We start from the raw sequence: 27,003 nt of genomic DNA on the forward strand, positions 1-27,003 counted from the left end.
TATGCTATAAAAGTCTTCTCTACCTACGCAGTGAAAATGTGCTAACCTGATTTGTGTTTAGAACTGATCTAAAGAGCAGAGCAGGAAGAGTCTATTCATGTCCATTGATGTGCTTTGATGTGCTTTGATGTGCTTTGATGTATGACGCAAGCATTGGCCCCGCCTCGCCGTCACGAGCTTCAGCGAAGGGGCGTGGTCCAATGACCTCAAACGCTGCACGAAGCTTGCACTGCGCGTGCGCGGCATTGGATGTCAGATTCAGCGCTGCATTGATGGCAGTAATGCTGGACGTGAAAACTAACCTTCACCAGAGACGTGACCTCGCCCAACAACATGGATCAATTTTGCTTCACGAAAACCCAAAGAAGAAAGTGATTCAACCACCGCGACTTACAGTTCCTCCATTGGAAGCTCGCCTCTCCCCATTTCCATCTTCCCCGAGGCCAATCGCTGCCGGCTTCCGGCCAGTACGAAAATAAACCCGGTAACGGGAGCCGGCCGCAGTGTTCACGTCTGAAGCCGCTTCAAGTGTCCCGGTCCGCTTCTACTGCTCTCAAGTCTCATCCGCCGACATAAAGAGGTGAGCTGCTGCTGCTGGCGAACTTATTTTATACTTATTTGATTTTGACGACGAGCTAGCTAGCTTCTTTACGCTGTTACGCTATATGACGAGCGCTATCGGCGTTACTGTCGTTGCGTAACGTTACTGTCTTGGTGCACGTCGGTGCAGATAATGTCGCTGTTAATTACTGTCCTGGTCTGTGTAGATTCAGATAAATTCACATAGAGCGACGCATAATTATCATCCTCTTTTTAGCGTGCAATTTCAGTCAAGTTAAATTTAGACTTTATGCTGGTTTTCCTCACAGAACAATGCATAAACATAACGTTGTATTACCCTCATTGTTCTTACAGTAACGTTATAATGTTAGAGCATGTTCTCTTGCAGTTCTTCTTAATATCATTATTGTACTTATGATTATGATGAATATTATCATTATCATCCTGGAAATAGTGACACAATGAATGTATTTTAAATGACCAAACCCAACAAATTAACCTACAGTTATTGATCACATGGTTACTATCTGAAGGCAACAGCCTGAATCTCCAGCTGTACCCCCAGGGGGGGCCTCCACAGATGAACCAGGGCTGTGAAGCTGCATCCCTGGTAGTGAAGCCTCCCTCACTGCTTTCAGCCACTCAGGGGACCTTGTCCACTGTGTCAACATCTACAGCGTCAGGGTGCTCGGGAGGAAGCGTGGCCTCTTTTCAGCCGCCTGCTGTTTACTCTGGTAAGTTATCATGACGAGGTTATTTTTCTTATCCAGAAATACAATAATCTGATGCTGTGAGAAGTTACACTCTGACAGATGTGTTATTTTTCTGTCTGTGATATTGTGTGTTTTTGATTTTGCTGTACTCTTACATTTATCAGGGTGTGGATGAGTGCAGTGTCCCAGGGATGGACCGAGTGGACAGCCTGGCAGAGTATTTGATGGTGCTGAGGAATGAAACTGGACAAACACTGAGCAACCAGCAGGCCACCACCATCAAAGCCCTGTGGCAGAACCTTCTGCGTATAGGACCAGCAGCGAGTGGCATACACTGCATGGCACCGCGTGTGGCTGACAACAGGACGCTTCAGGTGTTATTAAAAAAAAAAAACCCTGAATTTAAACCAGGTGTGGTGAGCATGTTATGTTGTGTCTGAGCATCAACAGGATCCCCTGCCAAGTGGCCAGACTGTTGTCATCTCGCAGAGTCCAACTTTGTCAGACTCTGTAACATTAAGAGCCCTAAAAAACAAGCAGTTAACCTCTGACAAGCTGGACTCAGATTCTCAGAGACTACAGCAAGATCAGGCAGCTGGTCCTGGGTAATGGTACGGTCACGCACAACACTCCTCTGCAGTTGTTTGATGTGAATCAGACGGTGGCACAACAAGCGACTGATGGGGTAGAAATGTAGTATTCTGCTGCAAGGAGTCAACCTGCCTGCTGCCTCTATTCCTGCTGCTCCTGTGTCTCTCCCACCGGTACAGCTACACCCCACAGCCTGCTTCTTCTATCAGCCCATTGCTGTAATAATTTAATTATCATCCCATGTAACAGGTCTGGTATTTCAGGAAAGTCAGCATTACAGAAATAACATACTGTATATACTGACAAATATTGTGTGTTCCTGGCAAAGTGTGTCGATATTGTGTTTTAGTATCTATCTATCTATCTAGCAGTGTTTTCTAGCTTTATTATATTTTGTATTAGTGTATTTATTAAATTTATTTAATATATTTCTTTTATTAATTTCTTGTGTGTGTTATGGTTACAATTGTGTGCATGAGAAAGAATTAAGGTGTATATTTTCTAATAAAATTGAAATATATTTCTACAGCAGTACTAGTAAATCATTTCTACTAAACATATCTGTAAAAATAGGAGTCAGGTTAAGTTAAGCTTTTTGCAAACTCAAGCAGACAAATCAATGAGACCATTCTGTTTCATAAAATCTGAGAATGTTTTAGACCAGGGGTCGGCAACCTTTACCACTCAAAGAGCCATTCGGACACATTTCCCACAGTAAAGAAAACACTGGGAGCCACAAAACCCTTTTGACATTTAAAATTAAATAACTGCAAATACGTCTTTTTTTTGCCTTTATGCTATGTATAAACAAACTATAATGTGCTGCATTTATGAAATCAATGAACGACTGCAGAGAAAACTAAATTACATTTCTGCATGCAACAAAAACATTTTGAACTCTGATACATCATCTTTACACGGGATTGTAAGATGCCGTCTGTGATGCATGATGTTTGTTTAAAAACAAACAAAAATAAAATACATTTTAATTAAATACTCATTAATTATTTTCCTCTCATCAGAGGAATGAAAGAACCTCATGCGGCTCAGACCTCTGGTCTAAAACCACGCCCCTGGTCCAACCATCAGATTACTGCCTGGAGTCCACTCTGTCTCTCTTGATGCTTGCAATCTGCTCCTATCCCTGTCCAAATTCCCCTGTCTGTAAACTCCCCTTCCAAACAGCCGACCATTCAACCTATCCCGTCCTGAGAGAGAAACCATGGAAAACTACATCCTTGAGTCACTCAGTGCAGGTATAATCCGTCCTGGTAAATGACAGAGGGGAAAAAGGTAAAGGAGCGCCATACAAACTACTGGGCACCCCAGGAGTTTTCAGTTCTCAAATAACTTTTACCAAGATCTCAGACCTTAATCAGCTTGTTAGGTCTATGGCTTTGTAACAAACAGAATTTTATTTCTCTATTTTATTTTTCTCCAAAATTTGTATTCTTCTAGATAGAGTTGGTTTACCTGGGGGGTCATTTTGCGCTGCTCTGCTGGGCTTGTTGCCCTCGAAGCTGGTAAATGACGTTATGTGTGCTCTCTCCCTCATTTTAATATTAGTTATATTAAAAGAATAAATGCCACATTTATACTGAGATGTGATGTGCCTGTGGACATGTCCGTTTACTCTCTGCTGGTTAGCTCACTTGGAATGTGATTTTTAAGTTATTTGACTAGCTTGTTAGCTTTGGATTAGCTGCGCCAGCCTTTTCTGTATGCGTGTATATGAATAATGTCAAGAATGTTTTGGTGGCTTATTGGTTTTATGTGAGCTCTCATGGTTATGCTAGCCTCAGTTTGATTGTAATACCTGAATGACACCCTGTGCCTTTCTGTTTAAAAAAATGCTACAACGCAAAGCAAGTAGTTTCTGGGTCTGTTCGAGCTTGATCACAACCATCATTAGGAAAGGACAAGGTGATGCAAATTGAAGAGCTTTACTAATACTCTTTTAGAAATGATCGTGCAGGAGGGCCAAAAGGCAGACAATTTTAAGTTGGGGAGTTCTGCTGTGATTTTCAGATAAGACAGACTTTATTAATCCCCAGCTGGGAAAATGCAGGTATCACAACCAGCAGGTAATGGCAGTTGGAAAAACTAGCAACAGAAATAGAGAAATACAAAAAAAGATGGCTATATATATGTACATTTCATACAAAGGGCAGAGATAGTATACAGCCAGTGACAAAGTCGTTGTGGCCTAGAGGTTGGAGAAGCGGCTTGTGACCGGAGGGTCGCCGGTTCAATTCCCCCCACCACAGGCTGATGTGCCCTTGAGCAAGGCACTTAACCCCCCCATATGCTCCCCGGGCGCCTGATGCGGCAGCCCACTGCTCCTGCATGTTGCATGTGTGTGTTTACAGTGATGGGTGAAATGCAGAGAATAATTTCCCAGTTTGGGATCAGTAAAGTGAATAAAATTCAAAATTAAAAAAAGCAGTGTGTGCTGGATGTAAATGTCGTCTTTAACTTGTGCTACAACTGTGGTGAGAGTTAGAAATGCAGCACACAGTAAAATGATCTTTACGGTTAATGATCTTCTTCACAAAAACATGTTCTATCCCTGAAGGCCATGTGCCCCATATCAACAACAACTATGCTAACCTGCAGAGGAATGCTGTGAATCCGGCCATCTTCTATGGTTGCCTCACTCCACAGGCAGGAAAAGTTGGAGCTGCATGTTTTGGGTATGTTTTCAGTGGGTAAAAAAAGTGTAACATTGAAAATTCAAGTAACAATTAAATGACACACTCTAACTTACCTTAAAATCAAAGCAAATATGCTGAAAATTAAAGGGGCCACTAGCACGAACCCAATAATGGCAGCCTCTGCAGTTCCACAGAACTTTTTAGCCAATTTTAGCTCATTGTTTCCGTTTAATGGTACATTTACTGTACCGCTCAGTCTGCTTTCATTATTAATCATGTTTCCAGCAACAACAGGCTGCTGTTTTCAGCCAAAAGGCTCAGACCAACCCGCTGTGCTACCTGCCCTACACCAAACAGCAGGCAGACAAAGTTAGCGGCTAGCTAGCTGGTGAAGAAGGTCGAATAGCTCGCAGCTAGAAGACACACTTAAAATATTTTTTCTCAGGAATTTGTTGAGACCAAACCGGTGTGAAGAGGTGAGTGAATAATGGACTTATCAATGTCCAGACACATACTGTACCTCCAAATCCATGATAATGTGGCTCCGTGTCTGAATGCAAGTAATGCTAACGCTAGGTAACTTCCTGCTAGCGTGCCATAGCATTTTAAGTCAATTTTATACAAAGATTGTGTGTTGGTCAGCTTGGTTTGGAGTTCTTCGGGTCCCTTGTGACCAAAAAAAATCTATTAATGTAGCTTGAAGTCACAACAGTGTAAAAAAAACCCTGAAATTTATCACTTTTGTCCAGATGGCCCTTTTTACCTGTAAATCACAGAAAGGTCAATGAAATGAATGCGCTAACTGGCAAATCTTCTTCAGTTTCTGTGAAAAAGGATTAAAGAGGTCAATGATTTAGAGAAATCAGTTTAGCTACATTTATAGCTACAGTTCACTCATATGCATACTCCTCAGTTCTAATATTTACACAAACTAGGAACACTAATGAGAGCCTAACATCCCCACTGACAGGTGGTGAGTTCAGGGTGAAGATCTCAGGCTTATTGTAGCCTGCCGACTGCTTATAAGCCTCTTAATCCTTTTACCACCTCACTGATTTTGACTCAATTTGCAGCTCTGAGTATAATCTCTGCATAGAAAGAAACCTGAGTAGCTGCCGAACACATCTTTAAACGTCATGTGGTACTTTCCCCCAGATCTCAAATAGAAAAATAACTAACTGCATCCTGGTTCATGCACCCAGGCCATTTCCCTCACCTCGTTTATCACCTTCTCATTGTCCACTTGTCCTCCGGCAAAGCATTATCTGGTTCACCAGTGTTTGCCAGAAGTAAGCATCATCCCTCTTTGGTCAATAATTTTTTACCCATTATGTGTCAGGCTAGGGATGCAGATATCAATCAAGCGTGTGCATTTCTGGCAGGAAGCAGGAGGTTTAAAGGAATGAAAGAGGAGGCTCAGGTTTCAAACTCTCCTTTTTGTTTAGATGTTGAAACTTCCAGACTGTGTTTGTGCATCCATCCTGCCCACTCTCTAATCAAGATCTCTCTTTCAACCATGCACTCGCAATTTCCCACGGGAGTAATTACCAGGTGGATCATTGTTATACCATGAAATAGATGTCTTTAACTGTAAATGCAACGCGATTACCAGGATATGCTGTGAATAAGGCTGCCACTCCAGCACTGCATAATGATTTCTGCTTTATTACCATTTAGTTTAATGTTTAATCAGATTTTTTTTTCTATTTCTAGTTTCCTGGTGTTTTCAGTGAAATAAGTTCAGGTGTGTGTGCGTGAATGTGCACGTCCAGGAGCGCGTAGTGTGTTGTCTCGACCATATCATACACACTTATCTGTGTGTGAGTGTGCGTGTGTGTGTGTGTGCGTGCCTGTATGGACACTGCATATAAAGGAATGCAATGGGCTGCTCCACCTGGCTTCACCTGCTTTCCTGCACCGAGGGAGCATCAGGCAGCATGATCTCACAGCGATGGATGCTGGCTGTCTGGTTTTCACTGGCCTCAGGTACCATGCAGCCATTCATTTCATCATTTGAGTATGAATTCAAAAGTGACCAGGGACAAGGACATTACAAAATCAAATTACTTCAGTATCGTAGTAGATAAAAAAAAGTGACCAAAAATGACTAATGAATATTAGCAGTGTAAAAAGCAAAAAGATTAAGATGCTTTAAGGTGATTTGCTGTTTTTCATGGTTGTTTCCACAGTTTTTAGTTCAGCTTTCAGGTTATTGATTAATTTCTTAAGTTTTTGACTGCAGAGGTTGAGTCAGGGAAAGAGTCCTCACATTTTTCAGATTAAAGTAGGAAGAGTACCGTGTATAAGTGTTGCAATGAGTGGTGAAAAAAAATACGTTTAATCAGTAAGTGTATTAAGTTCAAATTTGATCTGCTTGAACTTAAGCATTTCTGTTTTGTGCTACTTTATGAGGCTTCCACAGTACAATTTAAAAATAAATGTTTTGTACTCACATTTATTAAATGGTTTTGGTTACCTGTTACAAACTGTTACAAAAGAGTTTACATGAAAAAATATAATCTTATGAAATATAAGTGTAAATTAAACTACTCAGCTGTGCATAACAAGGTTGAAATAAACTGCACCACAGCCACCTCAAGACTAAAATGCTTCTTTCACATTCAAGCATCAGTAATAACAATCCAATAATGTTATTAGTTAATAGTTATATAGCTAATAATACTTTTGTACTTTTACTTAAGTGGCATTTTCAATGCAGGACCTTTGCTTGTAATAGAATATTTAATATTGCAGTATCACTATTTTTACCTCAGTGAAGGAACCGAATACTTCTTCCACCACTGATGATAATCTTTTCTTTATGCATCTATTTTTATTTATTTTATTCTTTTCACCAACTGGTGTATCTGGTATAACTATAATATTTCTGCTATATGCAAAGTATTTGGATTCTCATTCATTATTCAGAATTATTTTTAATTAGTGTAATGTTTACTTTGACACTGTATTTCTCTCCTAGTTTTAAAGACAGGGGAGCCGGTCACAACAACAGAAACTCAGAAATGTGAGTATAATTCTCAATCACTTCATTTTACCGATTGCTTTTTACAGATATTGAAATAATCATTGGTTATGTGGTTTATTCATAAAAAATCTCAAAGTTGTTAGATTTCAATCTTGAGTTTTTAATTGACAATTGAAAAGTAAATGTTCCTGATTACACCTTTGGCAAGAAGAACAACAGATTAGATTTTGACAGTAGCATTTCAAATACTAAATCCAACATAACAAAATAATATCATTGAATCATTGCTTCATTATTAACTTCAGTCATGTCGTCAGTCATTGTCTAATCAGTGAGTTGACCTTTGTGGTGATCAGACACTTGCAGGACTTTTGGCAGCGGGGTCGTTCAGCCTTTCAACGGTTCAAGCTTCTACGTGCGGTCCAGCTGCCCGTTCACCCTCACCCGCTTCACCCACAATCGGGTGGAATGTGACATCACCACACTGCGAGGTGACAGCGGGCTGCTGGTCCACGTCGAGATCATCATCAACAAAATCAGGACTGTTCTGCAGAATGGAAGCATCCTGGTGGAGAAGAAAAGGTTTAAGTCCAACTCCTAACCTGCCCTCATACCGTTTCATTACAGGGAAACTGCATCCGCCCAGAAAACCAAATACGGACCCTTGCAAAGTTTGATCTGATCACACATTCTGAGTCTGTATTTGTTCAGATCATAGATTATAGAATAAAAACAGTGTTTTACCCAAAGACACAAATCATTCACTCACATGGCATTTATACTCAGCGACACGGACAGGTGGTTGACGGTTTTATGCGTTCTTAATGTCGCCAATGTTAGTTGATCATTAGCTTTGACTCTGGGACGCTGAGCATTATTAATGGTTTGTCTCTCTGGCAGAAAGTTACAGTTGTTGCAATCTGCAAGGTGACTTTTGGGCGTGGTGGGCCGTGTAATAAAAAGCTGAGGAAGTGAGAAGACTTGTGATCAATGAGAAGTAAAAAGACAGACCTGTTTTACAGAGCAGAAGATTTACACTTTGCACTAGTTTGTAATGGGACCTAAATATATTTCTTTGTCTTTCTTTGGGTTATTAAATGATTCTGTATTTCTTTGTCTTTACAACCCACTGTGATAACCTCTGTTCACTGTATCTGTATCTGATATTTGTGTTTGTCTATTTGTTGACAGTGTGTCCCTTCCATACGACCACACCTACCAGCACATCTTTCACTACGGCGTCTACACTAAACTGAGGAGCTCGCTGCTCCCTCTGTCTGTCACCTGGCACAATGTGCCTGGAGGGATCGACACCGTGTGGGTGAGAGGACACCGATGCTGCGTATTCTTCTGTGTTGGCATCGTGCAGCAGACACAGGAGACATACACACATAATGCATGCTGTGCAACAGAGCCAAGTTAACTGGAAACCCTCACAGCTAGTTTGATACTGTAGACAACTAATTGAACAAAAGATTTTTTTTAACTTGTTAAGGTGGAGCTGGAGCAGGAGCTGAGCACTGACATGACCGGACTGTGTGGGAAATACAACATCTCAGGTATGATAAGGAAGTGGTTGGAATGAAGTAGGATTAGTGCAGTATGCGGTTCCTTTAGTTGCAGTAACGAGCTAGACAAGCTAGACATGATTTTTATATGTAATTGATGTACTTTTGTTAAGCTGTCTGTCATTACAGGAATGCACATATTTTCTTGATGCATACAGTTAATAATAATAATAATAACTTTATTCGTAAATCTCTTTTCAAAATGCATACATAAAGCTACGACACAGCGTACAATAACAACACGTGAAGTGTTAAAGAAGGGACAGAAACTAGACAAACAAGCGGCCGGTTTGCTTTTTTTGTGTTCAATTCTTTTGAAACTAGGCAACAAACGGCAGCTGATCACGGAGAGCGTGCTTGCTGACGACACATGTCAAACCCGAGATCCAGTCTTCACTATTAATGAAGTAAGTTAACAGTTGTCATGGTGATACTGTGTTTTCCAGTCTGCTGTTGGCACCGTTGCTCTGTGTGTACGTTCTGGGGGTGAAAAGAAAAGCACAGGGTATTAATTAACTGATGCTACTGACTATTTAGTTATAAAGTGGTAACTTTAGATGATATTCTATCATTTCTAAAGCGCTGAGCCATGAATGTCATACTTCAACTTTTTTTTTTACAGATGCAAATCACATAAAATATGTCCAGATTCCAGATGTTCAGGCGCTTTCTCTCGTGACATTTATAGGCATGCAGACTGTTCTTGTCCTACACCTTGGATTGTCTGCAAGCCAGGACGAGTCATTATATCCAACTCTGTGAAGAGAACATTTACGGCTATGAAAAGAGCAGATACATCAGCTGCGCCTTCTTCAACGAAGTTGTCCAGCAGTGTGGGAATAGCAGCTACGTCTGGAACATATGGAGATCCGTAACCGGCTGTGGTAGGTGCTCTCTGAATCTATATTTTAAAGTTCTTCGAATTGGCCCAAATATGCGTATTGGGCACGGTTCATAGACTTGATGGACACTTGCTGTGCGTCCGCAGTGAAACCCACTTGTCCAGGAGACCTGGTTTATGTAGAACAAGGTGCAGCCTTTGTCCCCAGCTGCTCCAACCCAAACCCCAGATTCTCCAACCAGGATCTCATCAGCTCCTGTGTCTGCCCAATGGGTGAGCATTCTGAATCTATGATTTAGCTCTTCACTTATCTGACTCTGCTGCGTTAGCACCTCTTCAGCCTTCTAAAGCCTTATAATAAACAGTTTCCTAATTTGTGTTGTAGGCAAGGTGCTTAATGACGGCGCAGACGGCTTCCACTGTGTGAGTGTGTCCAGCTGCCCCTGTGTGTTCGCTGGCAAGAGCTACTCAACTGGAGACACGCGCAGCACCATGTGTCAATCATGGTAAGCGGGTGGAAAAACTGTTTCGATTCTTGTGGAATATCGATGAATGTGAAGACGGTGCGGATATAATCTAATTTAAATGCCATTGTCATTTCTCTCCACAGTACGTGTGACAGTGGGAAATGGCGATGCTCTGAAAACTTCTGCCCCACCAGATGTCTCATTGAAGGGCAGTTTGTGACAACAGTTGATGGCAAACAATATGTCGTCCCTGGTAAATGTACATATGTGGCCTCACAGGTGAGTTTTTCCCCACTACCACGACATTTACATTTAACTTATGTTGTTTTTTTATGATACTAATTGTTCTTTTAAAAACATTTCTTAGGGTCTCAACTGGACAATAACAATTGAGTATTTCGAAAAGGCGCCCTCTCTGAAAACAGTCACTCTTCAGCTTTTTCAGGTACAGGTCTTTGCTGGTTGAATTTAAATCAATATAATCTATCAAACAGATGTCAAGCAAGTGTCAACCCTCGCCAGAGTAAATGTTGGCCCTGTACGTTACTGCGAGCCTCAGTTAAAACTTTACCTTTCTTTATGTTCAAACTTTATTTTTCTTTACATTTCAGTTTTTTAGTTTCATGTTGTGACAATGCTGTGGTTAAGATCCGTTTGGGATTAGGCAGAAAAAACACTTGGGGGTCAGGGTTAGGAAAAGATCATGTTTTGGCTTAAGATACCCAATTATGTCGCCACAAACACGGCTCAAACAGCAGTCTGCAGTTTGGCAGTTGTCTCGCCTTGCTGTCACACCACCATCCCCTGATAATATACATGTACAGGTAATATGAACTCTGTCACTCTGATACATATTGTACTAACTTTGATGTGATAAATATGAAATGTACAATGTGTGGTTTGCAGAAATGTGCAGTGCCAACATTGTATACTGGTGACTGGGCTGCAAGAGGCGTTTACAGTCACTGTACATCAATGTACTTCTTTTTTGGACCTGCAGGAAAAGTATACGTTTTCACAGAACATGGTTAAAATTGGAGAGGAGGAGATCACTGAACTTCATCAGTCTGGTAAAAACAATGGGAAATATCCATTGCACCTATTAAATGTTCCCTAATGTGAACATGTCTGGTAGCCTAGTAGTCGATCCATGGCTTAGCAATCACTTACCGACCTCTGTCACCTGTCAGACCATGCTTTGGTTTTCTGGCAGTCTTCCATGTATGTCCAGGTCCACACATCCTTTGGCATGAAGATCCAAGTCCAGATGTCTCCTGAAATCCAGCTGTACTTTGCACCACCCTCAAACCACACTGGCATGATCTCAGGTAAGGGTCTCAGATACATTGCCACTGGGATCCCCTTTGGGATCCATTTCCATTCAGACTTTTGGTTCTTTCGTGAGCTCTCAAGCGGGCTCCAGACTGACTCCTAATCCTAGTCAGTCTGTCTTTCAGGTCTTTGCGGCAACAGCAACAATGACACCACAGACGACTTCACCACCAGCAGCGGCATCATCGAGAACTCAGCTCAGCCTTTCGCTCAGTCGTGGAGTGTGGATGCTTGTGGAGTGAACATACCCAGCACCTGCGTCAACGCAGACAATGGTAACCATCAATGATACCAATGTGCTTTTATTATTCAAGGAAAGATACTACCAAATGGTTTTGCAAACACCTTTCATTATCTCAATATGTATTTTTGCAGAAATATTTGCTGATGAGAAATGCTCCGTGTTGAACAACCCAACTGGGATATTTGCTAAGTGCCATGGTCACATCCCAACCGATCGCTACCACACGGTAACGAGACTTTTGCACCAAATGAAATCCTTACAACTGGCATCGTCTGTGATGGCTCCTGTTAAGATACAGCTTGTTTTTGTTTCCAGGCTTGTATCCAAAGAACATGCAACTGTGGCAGCAGTCTGCAGCAGTGCTTGTGCGTTGCTCTGGGCAGCTATGCCAAAGCCTGCAGCAGTCTGGGTGTTGCAGTTGGTGACTGGAGGAAAGCTACCAACTGCAGTGAGTTCAGCTTTAACTTATTCTGTCTGCATCCTCCCACTTTACAATCCACTGAAAAAAAGTCAAATCAATTCCACTGCTGGCAGAGGTATATTTCATGCTATCACAATGTTGTCTGACAGCTCTGAAATGTCAGAAGAACCAAGAATTCTCCTACAGCATGCAAGCCTGCAACCGCACATGCCGTTCCCTGTCTGTCCCTGACCCTCGCTGTGGCCTGGATGCTGCTCCTGTGGAGGGCTGTGGCTGTCCAGAGGGAACTCACCTGAACCAAGGACACATCTGTACCCCAAAAGCAGAGTGTGTTTGTCACTACCACGGTGGTACAACGCCACCGGGCTCCATTGTTATCGATGGACGACAGTGGTGAGCTGACCATCCGAGTATTCACAGCCATTTAAAATACTTACAATACTTATTTTAACATTTTAAGTTTGTAGCTCACTTTGTTGGTGACTGAGGCTGTTACCCACTGTCTGCCCTAACCAAATCTTCCCACTGCTGTTAATGTTTTCACAATGCTAGTCTACATTTATGGTTGTGTTATATCTCAAACCAAATATTGTGCCTATTGCAGCTTCTGTGAGAATGGAGAACTGCAGTGTTCTAAGGATTGTGGTAAATACTATCCATATTATATTTCTGTCATAATCATATCAAAACCATACTCGTCCTTTGTTATCTTTGCTCTGTTGTTTCAACTTAATTCATTTGTTAATAGTGGAAATTCACCTGAATTTTGACTCTGCTTCCAAGAAAAAAGAAAGAAAAGACTAACTTGACAATGTGCCAACTGTCTGAAATCTAATTAAAACACTAATGCTTTATGTATTCATTGATTGTTTGCATCAGGGTGCAGAAATGGGAAGGTTTGTGTACATTGCGCTGAGTATCCAGTTAACACAGCTCAGAAAACCTGTGACAGTCTCAGCAGACCAATGGTAGGTCATCATTTTATGTCAGTGGCTGGCCATTATGTAGTATGTACGTTGTACATACTACATAACAAAGTTGGGACACTGTGTGTAAAGTTTAAATGAAAAACAGAATTCAGTCATTTGTAAACAAACTGTGTTTACTGACAACAGTTTTCTGAAGTGTTACTGAGCCCATGTAGCAACATCCTTTTTACAATAATGTGTTCACAAAGTGGTGAACCTCGCTACATCCTCGCTTGTGAGCGACTGAGTCTTTCCAGGATGCTCCTTTCATACCCAATCATGATACTTTCACCTGTTACCAGTCAACCTGTTTACCTGTGGAATGATCCAAACAGGTGTTTTTGGAGCAGTCCACAACTTTCCCAGTCTTTTGTTGCTCCTGTCCCAACTTGTTTGAAACATGTTGCTGCATCAAATTCAGCATAAGCAGATATTTACAAAAATCAATGAAGTCGATGAGGTCAAACATTAAAACATTTTGTCTTTGCACTGTGAGTTAGAGTGTTAGCAAATGATCACAATCTGTTAAATTTATGTTGCACACAGCGTCCCAACTACCTGTTATGATAAGTAATATAAGCTATGTATCATTTCATTAGAATTAAGGGAACATATTTTTGTGGTGATGGTGCTTTTCTTTTGGCAACACTATTGAGAGCAGCTGCTACTGAAATCTGTCATTTTATTTTTACATAAATTTTCTGGCAGTAAACTGCATCCCTCACCTTTATTCATAGTCCAAAACTTTTATTGTGATAGGTCACATGTGTCTTTGAGTCAAAAGATTTTCTTTTGGTGTTATTTCCAGGGTGCCGGTATGAAATGTGATAGTGGCTGTTACTGCCCACATGACCGGTATGAGGATCACCGTGGAAACTGTGTTTCTCTGGACAACTGCACCTGTGTGTACAGCGGCAAAGTATTCGGTGCAGGACAGCATGTCAAAACCAACTGCAAAACCTGGTAATGCAAGCGTTGGCGCCGCTTTACTGCTTGTTCATTCAAAGCCATGATACAGAGGCCACAGGCTGACTAAAAGGCTTACGCTCTATCTTACAGTGTCTGTGATCAGGGTCAGTGGCACTGCAAAGACAAGCCTTGTCCTAAGAAGTGTCAAGTTTACGGAAATGGACACTACCAGACGTTTGACTCCAAATGGTACCGCTTTGATGGACACTGTCAGTATACACTTGTAGAGGTGAGACAAAACAAAATCCACTTCTCATGTTTCTTTGCTCAGACTCTGTCGGCCTCCAACACATTTCCTTCAAAGGATCAGCCAGAAACCCCTTTTTAAAAATACATATTTTTCACAACAATACGTTTTTAACTCTGGTCTTTTTACTTCAGGATGATTGTGGAAATAGAAACGGCACCTTCTCTGTCAGAGTGGAGAGTGTACCCTGCTGTGACGAGGCTCTCACCTGCTCTCGCTCCATCATCCTCGACCTGCAGGTGGACGGCTGTTTCTGTGATTCCCTTTTTTCTCCACTAAGACGAACACCTATCTATCTTCATTGTCTTCATCATACTTATATCCATGCCATTAGTCAATACGTTGTTGTACAAAAATAGTCTTATACCATGATTTGTACCTGTGCTGTCCTAAAAGGGCTCAGTCACCCTGACACTGAGCGACATGAAGGTGACCAGACACCACCATGACGGCTGGACTCTGCAGGCAGATCCTCTTTACTCCACGCACACTGTGGGACTCTACATCATAATCTCAGTGCCGAGCAGAGGCATCACTCTCATCTGGGACAAACACACCCGGATCACCATAGAGCTGCATGCACACTGGAGGGTGGGTCTTGAGATGAGGATCACATAGTTATTTATATATAATTTGACACATGAATACACACTTCAATCTTACATTCAAATTAAAAATAGTAGAGACTGCTAAACCAAAGTCGTTGTGTGTTGGACTTGACCACTGATAGATTCCTTCTCTTTAAATTTAAGTGTGATTTTGGAACTTTATCATCTCTCCTGCAGAACCGAGTGTGTGGCCTCTGTGGGAATTTTGACTCCAATGAGATGAATGACCTGCAGATAAGTGACTCAGCAGGTGAACAGGCTTTCTCTTTTCTTGAATGAAACAAAAATACTTTTGTCATCGTGGTCTCAATAACACCAACAGTCTGTTTTTAGTACTGTCTAGTCCCTTGGCGTTTGGCAACAGCTGGAAAGCCACCACACCTCCTTGCTCTGATGTGACCACTGAGGTATTTCCGTGTGAACGCAGCTCCTACTGCTCCGCCTGGGCCCAACGGCGCTGTATGATCCTTACAGGAGACACATTCAAAGACTGCCACTTAAAAGTATGCATTTTACATATTACATTAATGAACTAAAGACTTGTAAGAGTCAGCACTACACAATTACTATCTGAATCTGCTGTTTATCCTAATAGACGTTCCCAGAGAGCCCTTAAAAGTGTGAATTAATGCTCTGTTCTGGATGCTCGACAATTCTCAGGTTGATCCAGAGCCCTACTACCATGCCTGTGTGCAGGAGTCCTGCTCCTGTGAGTTTGAAGGGAAGTTCCTGGGCTTCTGCACAGCTGTAGCAGCCTACGCAGAGGCCTGCAGTGACCAGGATGTGTGTGTAAACTGGAGAACACCTGATTTGTGTCGTAAGTTACGATCCTGTTTTCCCCCCAGTAACATTAGTTTGAACTTAACTCTTGAAGCAATCTTTTTTCAGACAGTGAGCAGCGAGGGAAAAGTAAAGTTACATTTTGGAATAGTATAGTAGCTGAACCACAGTGGATTGGACCAATCAGTGTCCTATGAGGAACTGCTCCCAGCTACAGGCAGATGTGGTTTAGTTGTGTCAACAGCGAGAGTTAATGTTCTTTCCAGAACAACAATGGCGACTTCTAAAGAGGTCAGCATAGATGCTGCTGTAGCATCAGTTATAGCAGGCCTGGGGAGTATTTTTTCATTGAAAAATCCAGCAGGATCTTCACTGTTCTGTGTGACAAACCATCTGGCATGTCAGGTTGGAGTTTGTCATAAAATGTCTTATTAATATTTAAATATTTGTTGTCATTATGCAGAGGGCTGGCACTATTTAAGACATACATAAAGCAATCGATATAGCCTACAATCTATATGATGAAAAGTGTGTCAATTATTACTGCAAAACATGAACTATACCTCATTTTATAATCACTTAACCTGTGATCATTTAAACCACAGCGGTCTACTGTGACTACTACAACGAGCAGGGCCAGTGCAGCTGGCACTATGAAGCCTGTGGTGAGGTGCTAACCTGCGGCAACGGCAACGACTTCACTCACAAGCTGGAAGGTAGCCAAACTTTCTCAGTCGTATCAAATCTAACTACTAAACCTAATCATGAATCATCATTTGTATATAAACAAACATGGCCTTAACATAGAATCTGTACAATTTAGAAGCTATTGAATGCTTCTTCTAGGTCAAGGTTTAATTAATGCTTACAAAAACCAATTGCACTCATTAAATAAACTTGATGTTTATTCTTGGTGAAGGCTGCTACCCCAGATGTTCAAAGGAGGCACCATACTATGATGAAAATACTGGTGAATGCACCAAACTGAGAAACTGCACCTGCTATTTTAATGACACTGTCATTAAGCCTGGGACAGTGGTGCTGATACAGTCTATTAAGTGGTATGTTGGACTGCTTTTAGATCATATACAAACATACAAATATATGTCTACATGTGTACATTATGTGTATGTACAAACATTCTATGAAAAACTGTGCACTTTTCTATATTTGTTCAACTGACAACTTGCATTTCCTTGTCAGTCGCTGTGAAAATGGAACAATTAAGTGTCGTAAGTATGAATTATATTCAATTACCACTACATTTACTATTTCATGTGTCTATTAACACTAACACAATAACGCAAATTTAGCTTTTTTAATGTTTTAGAGTGTACTGTATGTGCCTTCACAGAGCATGTTTTCAAAACATCAGACCTCTATTCCACCTCTACTCCAACAGCGCCTCCACCCACAACTATGCCTCCCACCACTCCTACATCAACTGCTTCCACCACAACTGCTACCACCACTGCAACAACTGTGCTTGTCACGACCTCTACATCAGCAACTACAACTGCCTCAACTACGGCCGAAACATGGTCAAGAGCACCCACCGCCACTTCTACACCATTGACGACCATTACAGACGTATCACCTACAACAGGAAACTGGTCCACTGTGCTTTCATCCACCTCTACACCTACAACTACAACCACTTCAGCCACCACTGAAACAACTGTGCTTTCTACAACCTCCACAATAACAACTACAACTGCCATAACTACGGCCGAAACATGGTCAACAGCACCCACCACCACCTCTACACCATTGACAACAATTACAGACGTATCACCTACAACAGGAAACTGGTCCACTGTGCTTTCTTCCACCTCGACACCAACAACTACAACCACTTCAGCCACCACTGAAACAACTGAGCTTTCCACAACCTCTACACCAACAACTACAACTGCCATAACTACATCCGAAACATGGTCAACACCACCCACCGCCACTTCTACACCATTGACGACGATTACAGACGTATCACCTACAACAGGAAATTGGTCCACTGTGCTTTCATCCACCTCGACACCTACAACTACAACCTCTTCAGCCTCCACTGAAACGACTGAGCTTTCTACAACCTCCACAATAACAACTACAACTGCCATAACTACGGCCGAAACATTGTCAACAGCACCCACCACCACCTCTACACCATTGACGACGATTACAAATGTATCACCGACAACAGGAAATTGGTCCACTGTGCTTTCTTCCACCTTGACACCAACAACTACAACCACTTCAGCCACCACTGAAACAACTGAGCTTTCCACAACCTCTACACCAACAACTACAACTGCCATAACTACATCCGAAACATGGTCAACACCACCCACCGCCACTTCTACACCATTGACGACGATTACAGACGTATCACCTACAACAGGAAACTGGTCCACTGTGCTTTCATCCACCTCGACACCTACAACTACAACCTCTTCAGCCTCCACTGAAACGACTGAGCTTTCTTCAACCTCCACAATAACAACTACAACTGCCATAACTACGGCCGAAACATTGTCAACAGCACCCACCACCACCTCTACACCATTGACGACGATTACAGATGTATCACCGACAACAGGAAATTGGTCCACTGTGCTTTCTTCCACCTTGACACCAACAACTACAACCACTTCAGCCACCACTGAAACAACTGAGCTTTCCACAACCTCTACACCAACAACTACAACTGCCATAACTACATCCGAAACATGGTCAACACCACCCACCGCCACTTCTACACCATTGACGACGATTACAGACGTATCACCTACAACAGGAAACTGGTCCACTGTGCTTTCATCCACCTCGACACCTACAACTACAACCTCTTCAGCCTCCACTGAAACGACTGAGCTTTCTACAACCTCCACAATAACAACTACAACTGCCATAACTACGGCCGAAACATTGTCAACAGCACCCACCACCACCTCTACACCATTGACGACGATTACAGATGTATCACCGACAACAGGAAATTGGTCCACTGTGCTTTCTTCCACCTCGACACCAACAACTACAACCACTTCCGCCACCACTGAAACAACTGTGCTTTCCACAACCTCTACACCAACAACTACAACTGCCTTAACTACGGCTGAAACATGGTCAACCTCTCCCTCCACCACCTCTACACCTCTGACGACTACAGGGAATTGGTCCACTGTGTTTTCCAGCACCTCCACACCAACGACTACAACAACATTAGCCACTACTGTAACCTCGGAAACCTCGACCAAAATGACTAATCCACCAGCTTCTACAACTGAAACGAGTACACTCACCACCCCTCCCGGTGCGTGCTATGCATTTCTTCTGCACATTACTCTGTTTTGTTAGTAATCTTATCAGTCGGTTCCTTAAATCAGTGATACAATGTTTTTGTCTTGTCTGTAATCACTGTCCTCTGCTGTTGTGTTCACACAACCAACAGTGTGTGAGTGTAAAGACCTGAAGAGGAAAAAGAGCTGGAGTTGCGGTGATTCATGGACAGAGGACTGCTTCAATAAGACTTGTACAGATGAGAAGATAGAGTTGACCCCAGTGGTTTGTCCAGAGCCTACAATTCCCATCTGTCCCAGAAAACAGGTCACAAAAGTGTCTGATGGGTGCTGCGAAACATGGAAGTGTGACTGTAAGTGTATCCATGTTTGCCTCTGCCACTGCTCTTGTTAGCTCTCATTTATCCCCCTCTTTTCCCATCGTTACAGTTTAATATTTGCCTCTACATATCTATCTGATTTTTTGTGTGGTTAGGCAGGGTACTTTATTTTGATATAGAGTAAAACGTGCTGCTCCACAGAACATCTTCATGTCATCTTGCTCCCAGTTTCCTTGAATCAGTCTGCACTTACATACTGAATTTGTCCTTATAACACCACGCTAGCGGCTCTGTGGTGTTAATGTCGACATGCTGACATGCTAAGAGCGACAAGTCAACATGATGACGTTTAGCAGGCAATGTTTTCTGCAGTCACCATCTTTGTTTCGTGTGTTAGCATGCAAACTTTTTTTTCGCAACTTTATTTTACAGTTTGCTATTAACAAACATACAACTTCCGAACATAGACACCCACCCCCCACCCCCCAAGGCTCGTAAACAAAATTAGCATGCTAACTTTTCATAATTATCATTAACCACATAGTACAGCTGAGGCTGATGGGATTGTTTTACAGTAATGATTTCAAGTATTGGGCACATGAAAAGTTTGACCAGATGATGGCATGAGAGGAAAAGGTTATTACAATAAACCCTGTGAGGAACATGAATGTCTGTAGAATGCTTCATGGTAGTCTAGCCAATAATAGTTGTTGAGATATTTTAGTCTAGACCAAAGTGGTGAATTGGCCTATATCTACGCTCATCCTTTTCAATGCCATTTCCAGGTCGCTGCGATCTATATGGGGACCCCCACTACATCTCTTTCCAAGGTGTAGCTTTTGATTTCATGGACGAATGCACCTACATCCTGGTGGAGGAGCGGTCACCACGTCATTATCTGACCATTGCTGTGGACAACTTCCTCTGTGTGCCAGGCCTCCAAGGCTCTTGTGCTAGGGGCATCATCCTGAAATATCAGAACAATACAGCTACACTCACTATCATTCCACATGTGTTTGCAGTACAGGTAGGACATAACTTTCTATTTATTTACAGTTGCAGCCTTATATATTGACTGTTTAGCTAATAGATGCTGATAATCTTTTACTATGATAAGGGATATTTTTCCTTCAAAGCTGAAAGTAATCAAGGCTACCATACTCTCTTGAAAGGATGAGACAGTTAGCTTGATACTGATCTAATCTGCCCTAGGCCACCCTGAACAATGTGACCATAGTGCCACCATATGAGGAGCAAGGGTGGAGGTTTGAGACCACGGGGTACATAGTGTCCATCCACCTCCCAGAGGTCCGGTCTTATGTATCCCTGAGTCCGTCTTGGACCCTTGTCGTCAGTCTGGCCATGGAGCATTTCCTCAACAATACCCAAGGACAATGTGGTGGGTAATCAAAAGGGATGGCCCACAGTGTGGTTAAAGGCGTACTGTGCACCCATTTTAGATGCATGTTTGTGTAGAGTGGATTTTCAGATGATGCAAGAAACATCTTAATCTCACAAATTCTTGTGAACATGTGGGCCGTTTTCTTCAGTTAGCTTGTGGGCTATCCAAACAGTATGCTCAGTTTAAAGCTGCATTCAACAATTTCTGACCACTGGAGGGCAGAAAGAAACAACAATCCCAAGTAAACATGTCGTCGGTGATGTAATTTGCTTGTTCACATTTGAGTAAAAGTTGCCTAACTACACAAGCAGCAGACACAGAGTGAGCATCCAAGCTGGGTTTTTCTTTTTTTTTTTTGCCAACTTGTCAATTAAACTCCAGTCCTCAACTTGATAGTTGCATTTTTTTTTTCTCACCAGCTGCAATCTATTATTTTGCATGGATAGCTTGTTTGAGGTTGCTGTTTATGCTGGAAACATCCGCAATGTCAGAGAACCATTAAAATGTACTAAAAGCTGCTAAAACCTGTGAACAGTTGGGTCTTTTGATCCAATGTTAACATCAAATTTTTAGTACAGGTTTAATTGAGTTGTCTCCTCTCAGACTAGATAATCCTAAAAAAAACAAAATAAAACCCGCTAACTGAGTAGCATGAATAAATCTACTTGATGAGATGAGTTTGATATATAATGTTACCATGATAGTCTTTTTCTCATTTAGCTGTTGCATATTTAGGTACTAAATTGTGCTGATCCATTTTTTTCCATTTCCAATTGTTTCTAAGATACTTGAATGTATATGTTTGTAACGTGTATTAGGCATCAGAGCACACATCCTCCTCTGTAAAGCTCACCTCTCCATCTCTCCAGGTGTTTGTGGTGTTGGATCATGTGTCCGTAAAGGAGGGCAGATGGAGGACGACAGGTGCTGTGAGAAGACAGCCTATGACTGGGTGTACGCAGACCCGTTGAAGCCAGCTTGTGTTTCTGCGCCAGGGGATGTGCCCTGCCCCACCGGGCCCACTCCACCGCCCACTAGTGCACCCACTTCCACCACCCCCTGCCCTGCAAGCCTACTGTGTGAGCTGCTAGACCACCCGTAAGCTCCTCACACACAAACACACACACAGACCCAAAAGACGAACTTTTTCTTTATTTAACTACCTATGTGGCTAATGTAGAGGTCAGTATTCCATTATTAGGAGGAAAGATAATGTTTTGCTACCCCACTTTTTGTCTTTTTAAAAATAAACTTATCATCATACGGCCCCATCAATCGATGCATTATATTGGAGCTATTTCATTTGGGATGCAGTGGAGGGTAAATGCACATAGATAGATTTTATCCACCTTTTTCAAATGCAGCACAGGATTTACTCACCTTTTTTATGAGTTTATCATGACTTCACATTGGATCGTTCAGCCATTTAAAGTTTACCCACCTTTTATTTCACCACTCCAGCTGCCTGGTGATTTTGTCCAATCACTAGTATCTCAGGCAAGTTGTAGTTACAAGTTACAAGTTAAAGTTACTAGTGACCCAGTAACTGAGCATAGCACTCCAGCAGCCACTTACTACCACCCTCGCAAACAAGTTTTCACTATACTTAGTTTTCTGTTCCTTTCAGTTTTATGATGACCATCAGTCTCTCTGTGTATGTTTTGAGTTGTTGTATAGCATGTCGTATATCAGTACGTTACATAGCTATTGACTAAAAATCAAATGTATTCTGTTTCCTCAGAGTCTTTTCAAATTGCAGCAGGTATGTGGATCTGATCGTTAAAAAGAAGAACTGCGAGTTTGATTCGTGCAGAAATGGTGCTTGCTCTTCGCTAGAGCAAGCTGCTGAGGAATGCAAGAAAGCCGGTTTGTGTATTGACTGGAGAAAGCTGGCTAATGGAAGCTGTGGTATGTACAGTGCCTTTCATCCTTTTTCTAACTGTTGTCTTGGGTGTGTATGTATTCATTATGATGCTCTGGTTAAAATGTCAAACTGACTGATGCTTACATTAGTAACTGCAGTGTCCTTTCTCGTGTTTCAGATGTGCCATGTCCAAAAGGATTGGTTTACAAAGAATGTAGTGTCAAGCTGGATGACTTCTGCTTTGGAGGGTTTGTAACGTTTACTCTCACCAAATAGCATCCCTATACTTGTTGTGATGTTTGTGTCCCACTCTGTTAAACACAAAATGTTCCCCTGTCATGATTTCCATTACTGCTGTCTCTCTACTGGTTTGGCTGTACAGCATGCATTACCCCGGAGCCTCCCTCGAGAGCAGCAGCACAGGCTGCTTTTGTCCCAGTGGCCAGTTCAGGGCAGGAAATCACTCAAACACCTGTGTGTCTGACTGTCCCTGTGAGTAACATGGCTTGCAGTATAAGGCTGACACTTAAACCCAGACAGTTTGTTTTAAATCTAGTGCAATGCATTGTATTACAGTACACGCAGTATGCATGCTGTAGGCCTCCATTGTAACATGTCGTCATAAAAAGTGCTAATGCAGTTTGTTTTCTCATCCATCAGATTGTAAAGGGCCACTTGGTGAGCCCAGACTGGTAAGTCTTTGTCTCATCAATGAAAAAATAGTCCTCTCTCTGACGTTAGATTGAAGTCTTGATTTTTATAGCATTTCTACTCCTGTCGTCCAGCCTGGCGCCGTGTGGAAGTCCGGCTGTAACCTGTGCACATGTAACAACCAGACTCGGACGGAGGAGTGTTTTCCAAAACCTCCTGTGCCACCTCCTACCTGCAGCCCCAACGCTGTCTTGGTGAACTCCTCTTGCTGTGGTGATCAGATTTGCGGTAAGCACTGGCACTTCATGACTTTTGAAAACAATGGTTTCAATACAATCTCAGGGAGTTTCATTTCCTCCTCTCATCTTGTTATTTTTCAGTGACCAAAACGTGCAGCTATCATGGAAAAACATACAAGGTACATAGTGTCTAATCTCATAACAATTTCTGTGTTTGACAAGTGTTTCTTCTCCCTGATAGTTGACTTGCATTTTGCATGGATTAACCATGAATCAATGTACTGTGTAGTGTGTTGTCTTGATATCTATCTTTTTCTGTGTGTAGGTTGGAGACAGATGGAAGGATGCCGCACATCCCTGCATGTCATTCAGTTGCAACAAAGAGGGTATTCAGACTGAGACTAGAGTCTGTCCCACAGAAAACTGTGAGGAGGTACTGCACACTGTCTGCTCTGTTCCTTCAACTGCACAGTAATAACTCTTGTGTTACTGCATTTCCCACCAGCTAAACTGTTGTTTTATCTAAATTGGAACAGAGAAAAGTTTTTCAATCACGTTGTTTGGGTGTGGAAAGAAAGCATTTTTTCCTGCAGGGGGTACATTATAGAATGAAAAATTGAAAGTGACAAGTGCATACACTGGAACCTAGCCATAGGTAAACACAAGAATACGCAGAACACAAAATCTGACCTTGAGCTGTTGTGATTTATTTACCAGGAGGACAGAATTTGGGACGACCAACACTGCTGCTTTACATGTAAGTTAAGTCAAAATCAATAAAACACTGACATAATTTACAACTGCTTACTTTGTCACATTGTCTTTCTTTAAAGTTGTACAATTTGGACTTTTTAGCTCCAGCAATTTAACTATCAAAGGTTAATTAATGTGGGACTCTCCTGCCTTCAAAAATCAGTAAAGAGGACAATATCCTCAAATTCTGGAGGTGTTTTCCTCACACTTATGACGCTGCCTCCTGTATGGATTTCCTCTGACTCCAGGTAACCACAGCTGTGCTCCGAAGGTGACCAGTATCAACATTAACAGAGACAACTGTACCACTGTGATGCAGATGCCCGTTTGTCAGGGCCAATGTGTGTCTGAGCCCAGGTGAGAAGAAATACCTGTCCCTGATCAAAAGCAAGGGTTATAACACAGCCTATGAACTCATTTTAAGGGTTACTGTGAACTCAACAAAAGTTTTAATATTAGAAACTTTCCTGAATTTTAACTCTGGTCTCAATCCCTCTGTCCCCTCCTCCCTACGGCCCTCGGCCAACTGCAAACAGGGTTGTGTTACACGGCGACCTGCAGGTGGAGCAGGAGTGCCGATGCTGTCGGGAGCGGAGCTCAGAGAGGAGATCCGTGACGCTGCAGTGCTCGGACCTCACCACCAGACTCTACAGCTACAGGCATATCACTGGCTGTGAGTGCAGAGCCTGTGGCGTGCTGCGCTGAAAACACCGGAGCCAAGAACACACAGTTCTCTAGTGTATCCATTCAATTTCCAAATCCAAATCTCATGTATCCAAATGGAATTGATTATTAATCAAAATCAGAATGAAGTGCCAAGTAGGTTTTCACATGCACGGAATTGCTTTGGTATTTTTGTGCATAAAGATAAACATAGCAAGAGAAAAGAAAAAAAAAAAAACAAGTACTGAAAAAGTCAAAGTATGTTGCACAGTAAAAATATGAAACAATATGCACAAAGTATGTAAAATATATCTGTTTTTAAATTATTATTATATTATATTATTTGAAGCAATTACCAGAGAAATAAATTGAATCATTTACTTATCACCGACGTTTGTGATATGCATCTTCTTTCTATTCACACCTTTTCATCCTGAGTACCTACTGGCAGCCTCATTGCTCTGGCTTTGAGCACACACAGTCAAATTACAAAAAAAACATAGCTTCGCAATAGTGCCATCTGGCCATGCAGGTAGTTTTTATTTGCGCAGTGTTTGAGATACTGTATCTGTCTCTTGAAAGGAAGGAAACTTACTTGTGTGTGACTCTTATCAATAGAAATAAGCAAGAAAATAGTTTTTTGTGTCACAGCTGACAAAGAATCAGCAGCAGCCACGGTGCAGTTTTGTGGAGCTGACGACACCGCTGCAACTGTACAAAAGTTCTTTGGTGCACAGAATTTTAAACGTGTCGACGTATTTTACTGAATGTCCTCGATGCTCTTGTCTAACAAGGCTTATCAGGCGATGTGATGTGCGATACTCAGCCATTAGGACACAGAGAGAAAGCCATTGTTAAGGGGCTATCAATAGGACAGGAAGGCTTTGATCAGGCCTAGGAAACACCCAACCCCTACAGAAGCTGAATTTCTCCAGGAGAGGAAAGCATTTCATTCTTTGAAAACAGCGAACTAACAGAAACAGCAGGCTTGTAAAATAAGCTTTGGCCAGCCTCACGCTGCTGCTGTTTGTTGTGCGTTCAAAAGGATGGATACTTGGGAGGCTTATGATGTTCACAGAGGAGGATGTGCGAGTGTGCGCAGACTGCGAATGTCTGTGTGTGTTTGCGTTCAGTGAACCTCTGAACCTTCCGGTGCTGGTCGGACAGGCATCCTTACCCAACCACAGCGGTCACGTTTGGGCTTGTGTGCTTGTGTGTGTGAGAGTGCATGAGGGTTGGAGGGGTTGGAGGGCTTTTTATTGACATGATCAACAAGTGCACATGAGCGGCTGGGTTACTGATTACAGGTGATGTTATAATTTGTTTGCGATAAGAGTCTTGCTTCAAGCACAAAGTCCTGCCAGGTACTGCGAGCCATCAGCGTCTTTGCCACATTCATCCCATCCCTCGTGGGACCACTTCTGCCTCTCAGGTAAATACTTTTTGTGGTTTTCCACGACTTCTAATTCTGCATTAACTTCTTCTCTCAGATGCACTGAGGAAAAATTATGCTTTTAATTTGTATTCTGGTGTAAATGACAGGTAATTGGCTGCATTTCATTCAGAAAGCTGACTATAATGTGAATTTTTTAACAAATTTCAAATTCTAAAAGCTTTATATACCTGTATGTGTGAGAGTTTGTGCACTCAGTTTTCTTACTTATATATTCAGCTAGTATAACATGACAGTGCTACAGCTACTGATTACCAGTTCACAATTTTTTGTTAACCAGTTACTGTATTTAACAAAAAACAGATGAAAGTAGTTTATTTTTCACTTTGAATATTGTGAAGACAATCAATGTGATAAATCAGATGAAACTCACATGATTTTCCCCACACTCTGACCACAGTCTTGTGTT

At 42.0% G+C, this 27,003-nt stretch overlaps 1 protein-coding gene and 1 long non-coding RNA gene across 2 annotated transcripts; both read left to right on the top strand.

The window, feature by feature from the left end:
• The first annotated feature begins 260 nt into the window (after positions 1-260).
• On the top strand, positions 261-2,187 carry LOC121626013. The gene is made up of 3 exons (XR_006007935.1): positions 261-580; positions 1,095-1,295; positions 1,439-2,187. It is a non-coding gene; the product is annotated as an uncharacterized LOC121626013 (long non-coding RNA).
• Positions 2,188-6,456: 4,269 nt separating this feature from the next.
• LOC121626070 (mucin-19) lies at positions 6,457-25,183 on the top strand. Its single transcript, XM_041964428.1, has 42 exons — positions 6,457-6,505; positions 7,862-8,087; positions 8,697-8,826; positions 9,001-9,064; positions 9,398-9,480; positions 9,762-9,957; positions 10,062-10,187; positions 10,300-10,420; positions 10,525-10,660; positions 10,749-10,826; positions 11,382-11,451; positions 11,572-11,709; positions 11,839-11,988; positions 12,089-12,183; positions 12,273-12,405; positions 12,528-12,771; positions 12,983-13,023; positions 13,258-13,346; positions 14,155-14,309; positions 14,406-14,544; positions 14,697-14,801; positions 14,959-15,153; positions 15,348-15,420; positions 15,504-15,673; positions 15,831-15,987; positions 16,556-16,666; positions 16,870-17,011; positions 17,154-17,182; positions 17,500-17,540; positions 19,425-19,602; positions 20,355-20,596; positions 20,782-20,968; positions 21,841-22,069; positions 22,734-22,879; positions 23,014-23,083; positions 23,218-23,327; positions 23,496-23,527; positions 23,621-23,774; positions 23,867-23,904; positions 24,051-24,150; positions 24,727-24,835; positions 25,015-25,183. Exons 1-42 carry the CDS (start codon positions 6,457-6,459, stop codon positions 25,181-25,183), a joined length of 5,250 nt encoding a protein of 1,749 aa, XP_041820362.1.
• The last annotated feature ends 1,820 nt before the right edge of the window (positions 25,184-27,003 follow it).

The sequence above is a fragment of the Chelmon rostratus genome, chromosome 22 (genome assembly GCF_017976325.1).
Source record: "Chelmon rostratus isolate fCheRos1 chromosome 22, fCheRos1.pri, whole genome shotgun sequence".
NCBI classification, from domain to species: Eukaryota; Metazoa; Chordata; class Actinopteri; order Chaetodontiformes; family Chaetodontidae; genus Chelmon; species Chelmon rostratus.

Coding starts and splice junctions, on each gene's coding strand:
- LOC121626070 (XM_041964428.1), top strand. CDS start 6,457: ATGATCTCACAGCGATGGATGCTGGCTGTCTGGTTTTCACTGGCCTCA. Junction 14,545..14,696: donor GTCAGTATACACTTGTAGAG/GTGAGACAAAAC, acceptor TTTTTACTTCAG/GATGATTGTGGAAATAGAAA. Junction 20,597..20,781: donor CACATGTGTTTGCAGTACAG/GTAGGACATAAC, acceptor AATCTGCCCTAG/GCCACCCTGAACAATGTGAC.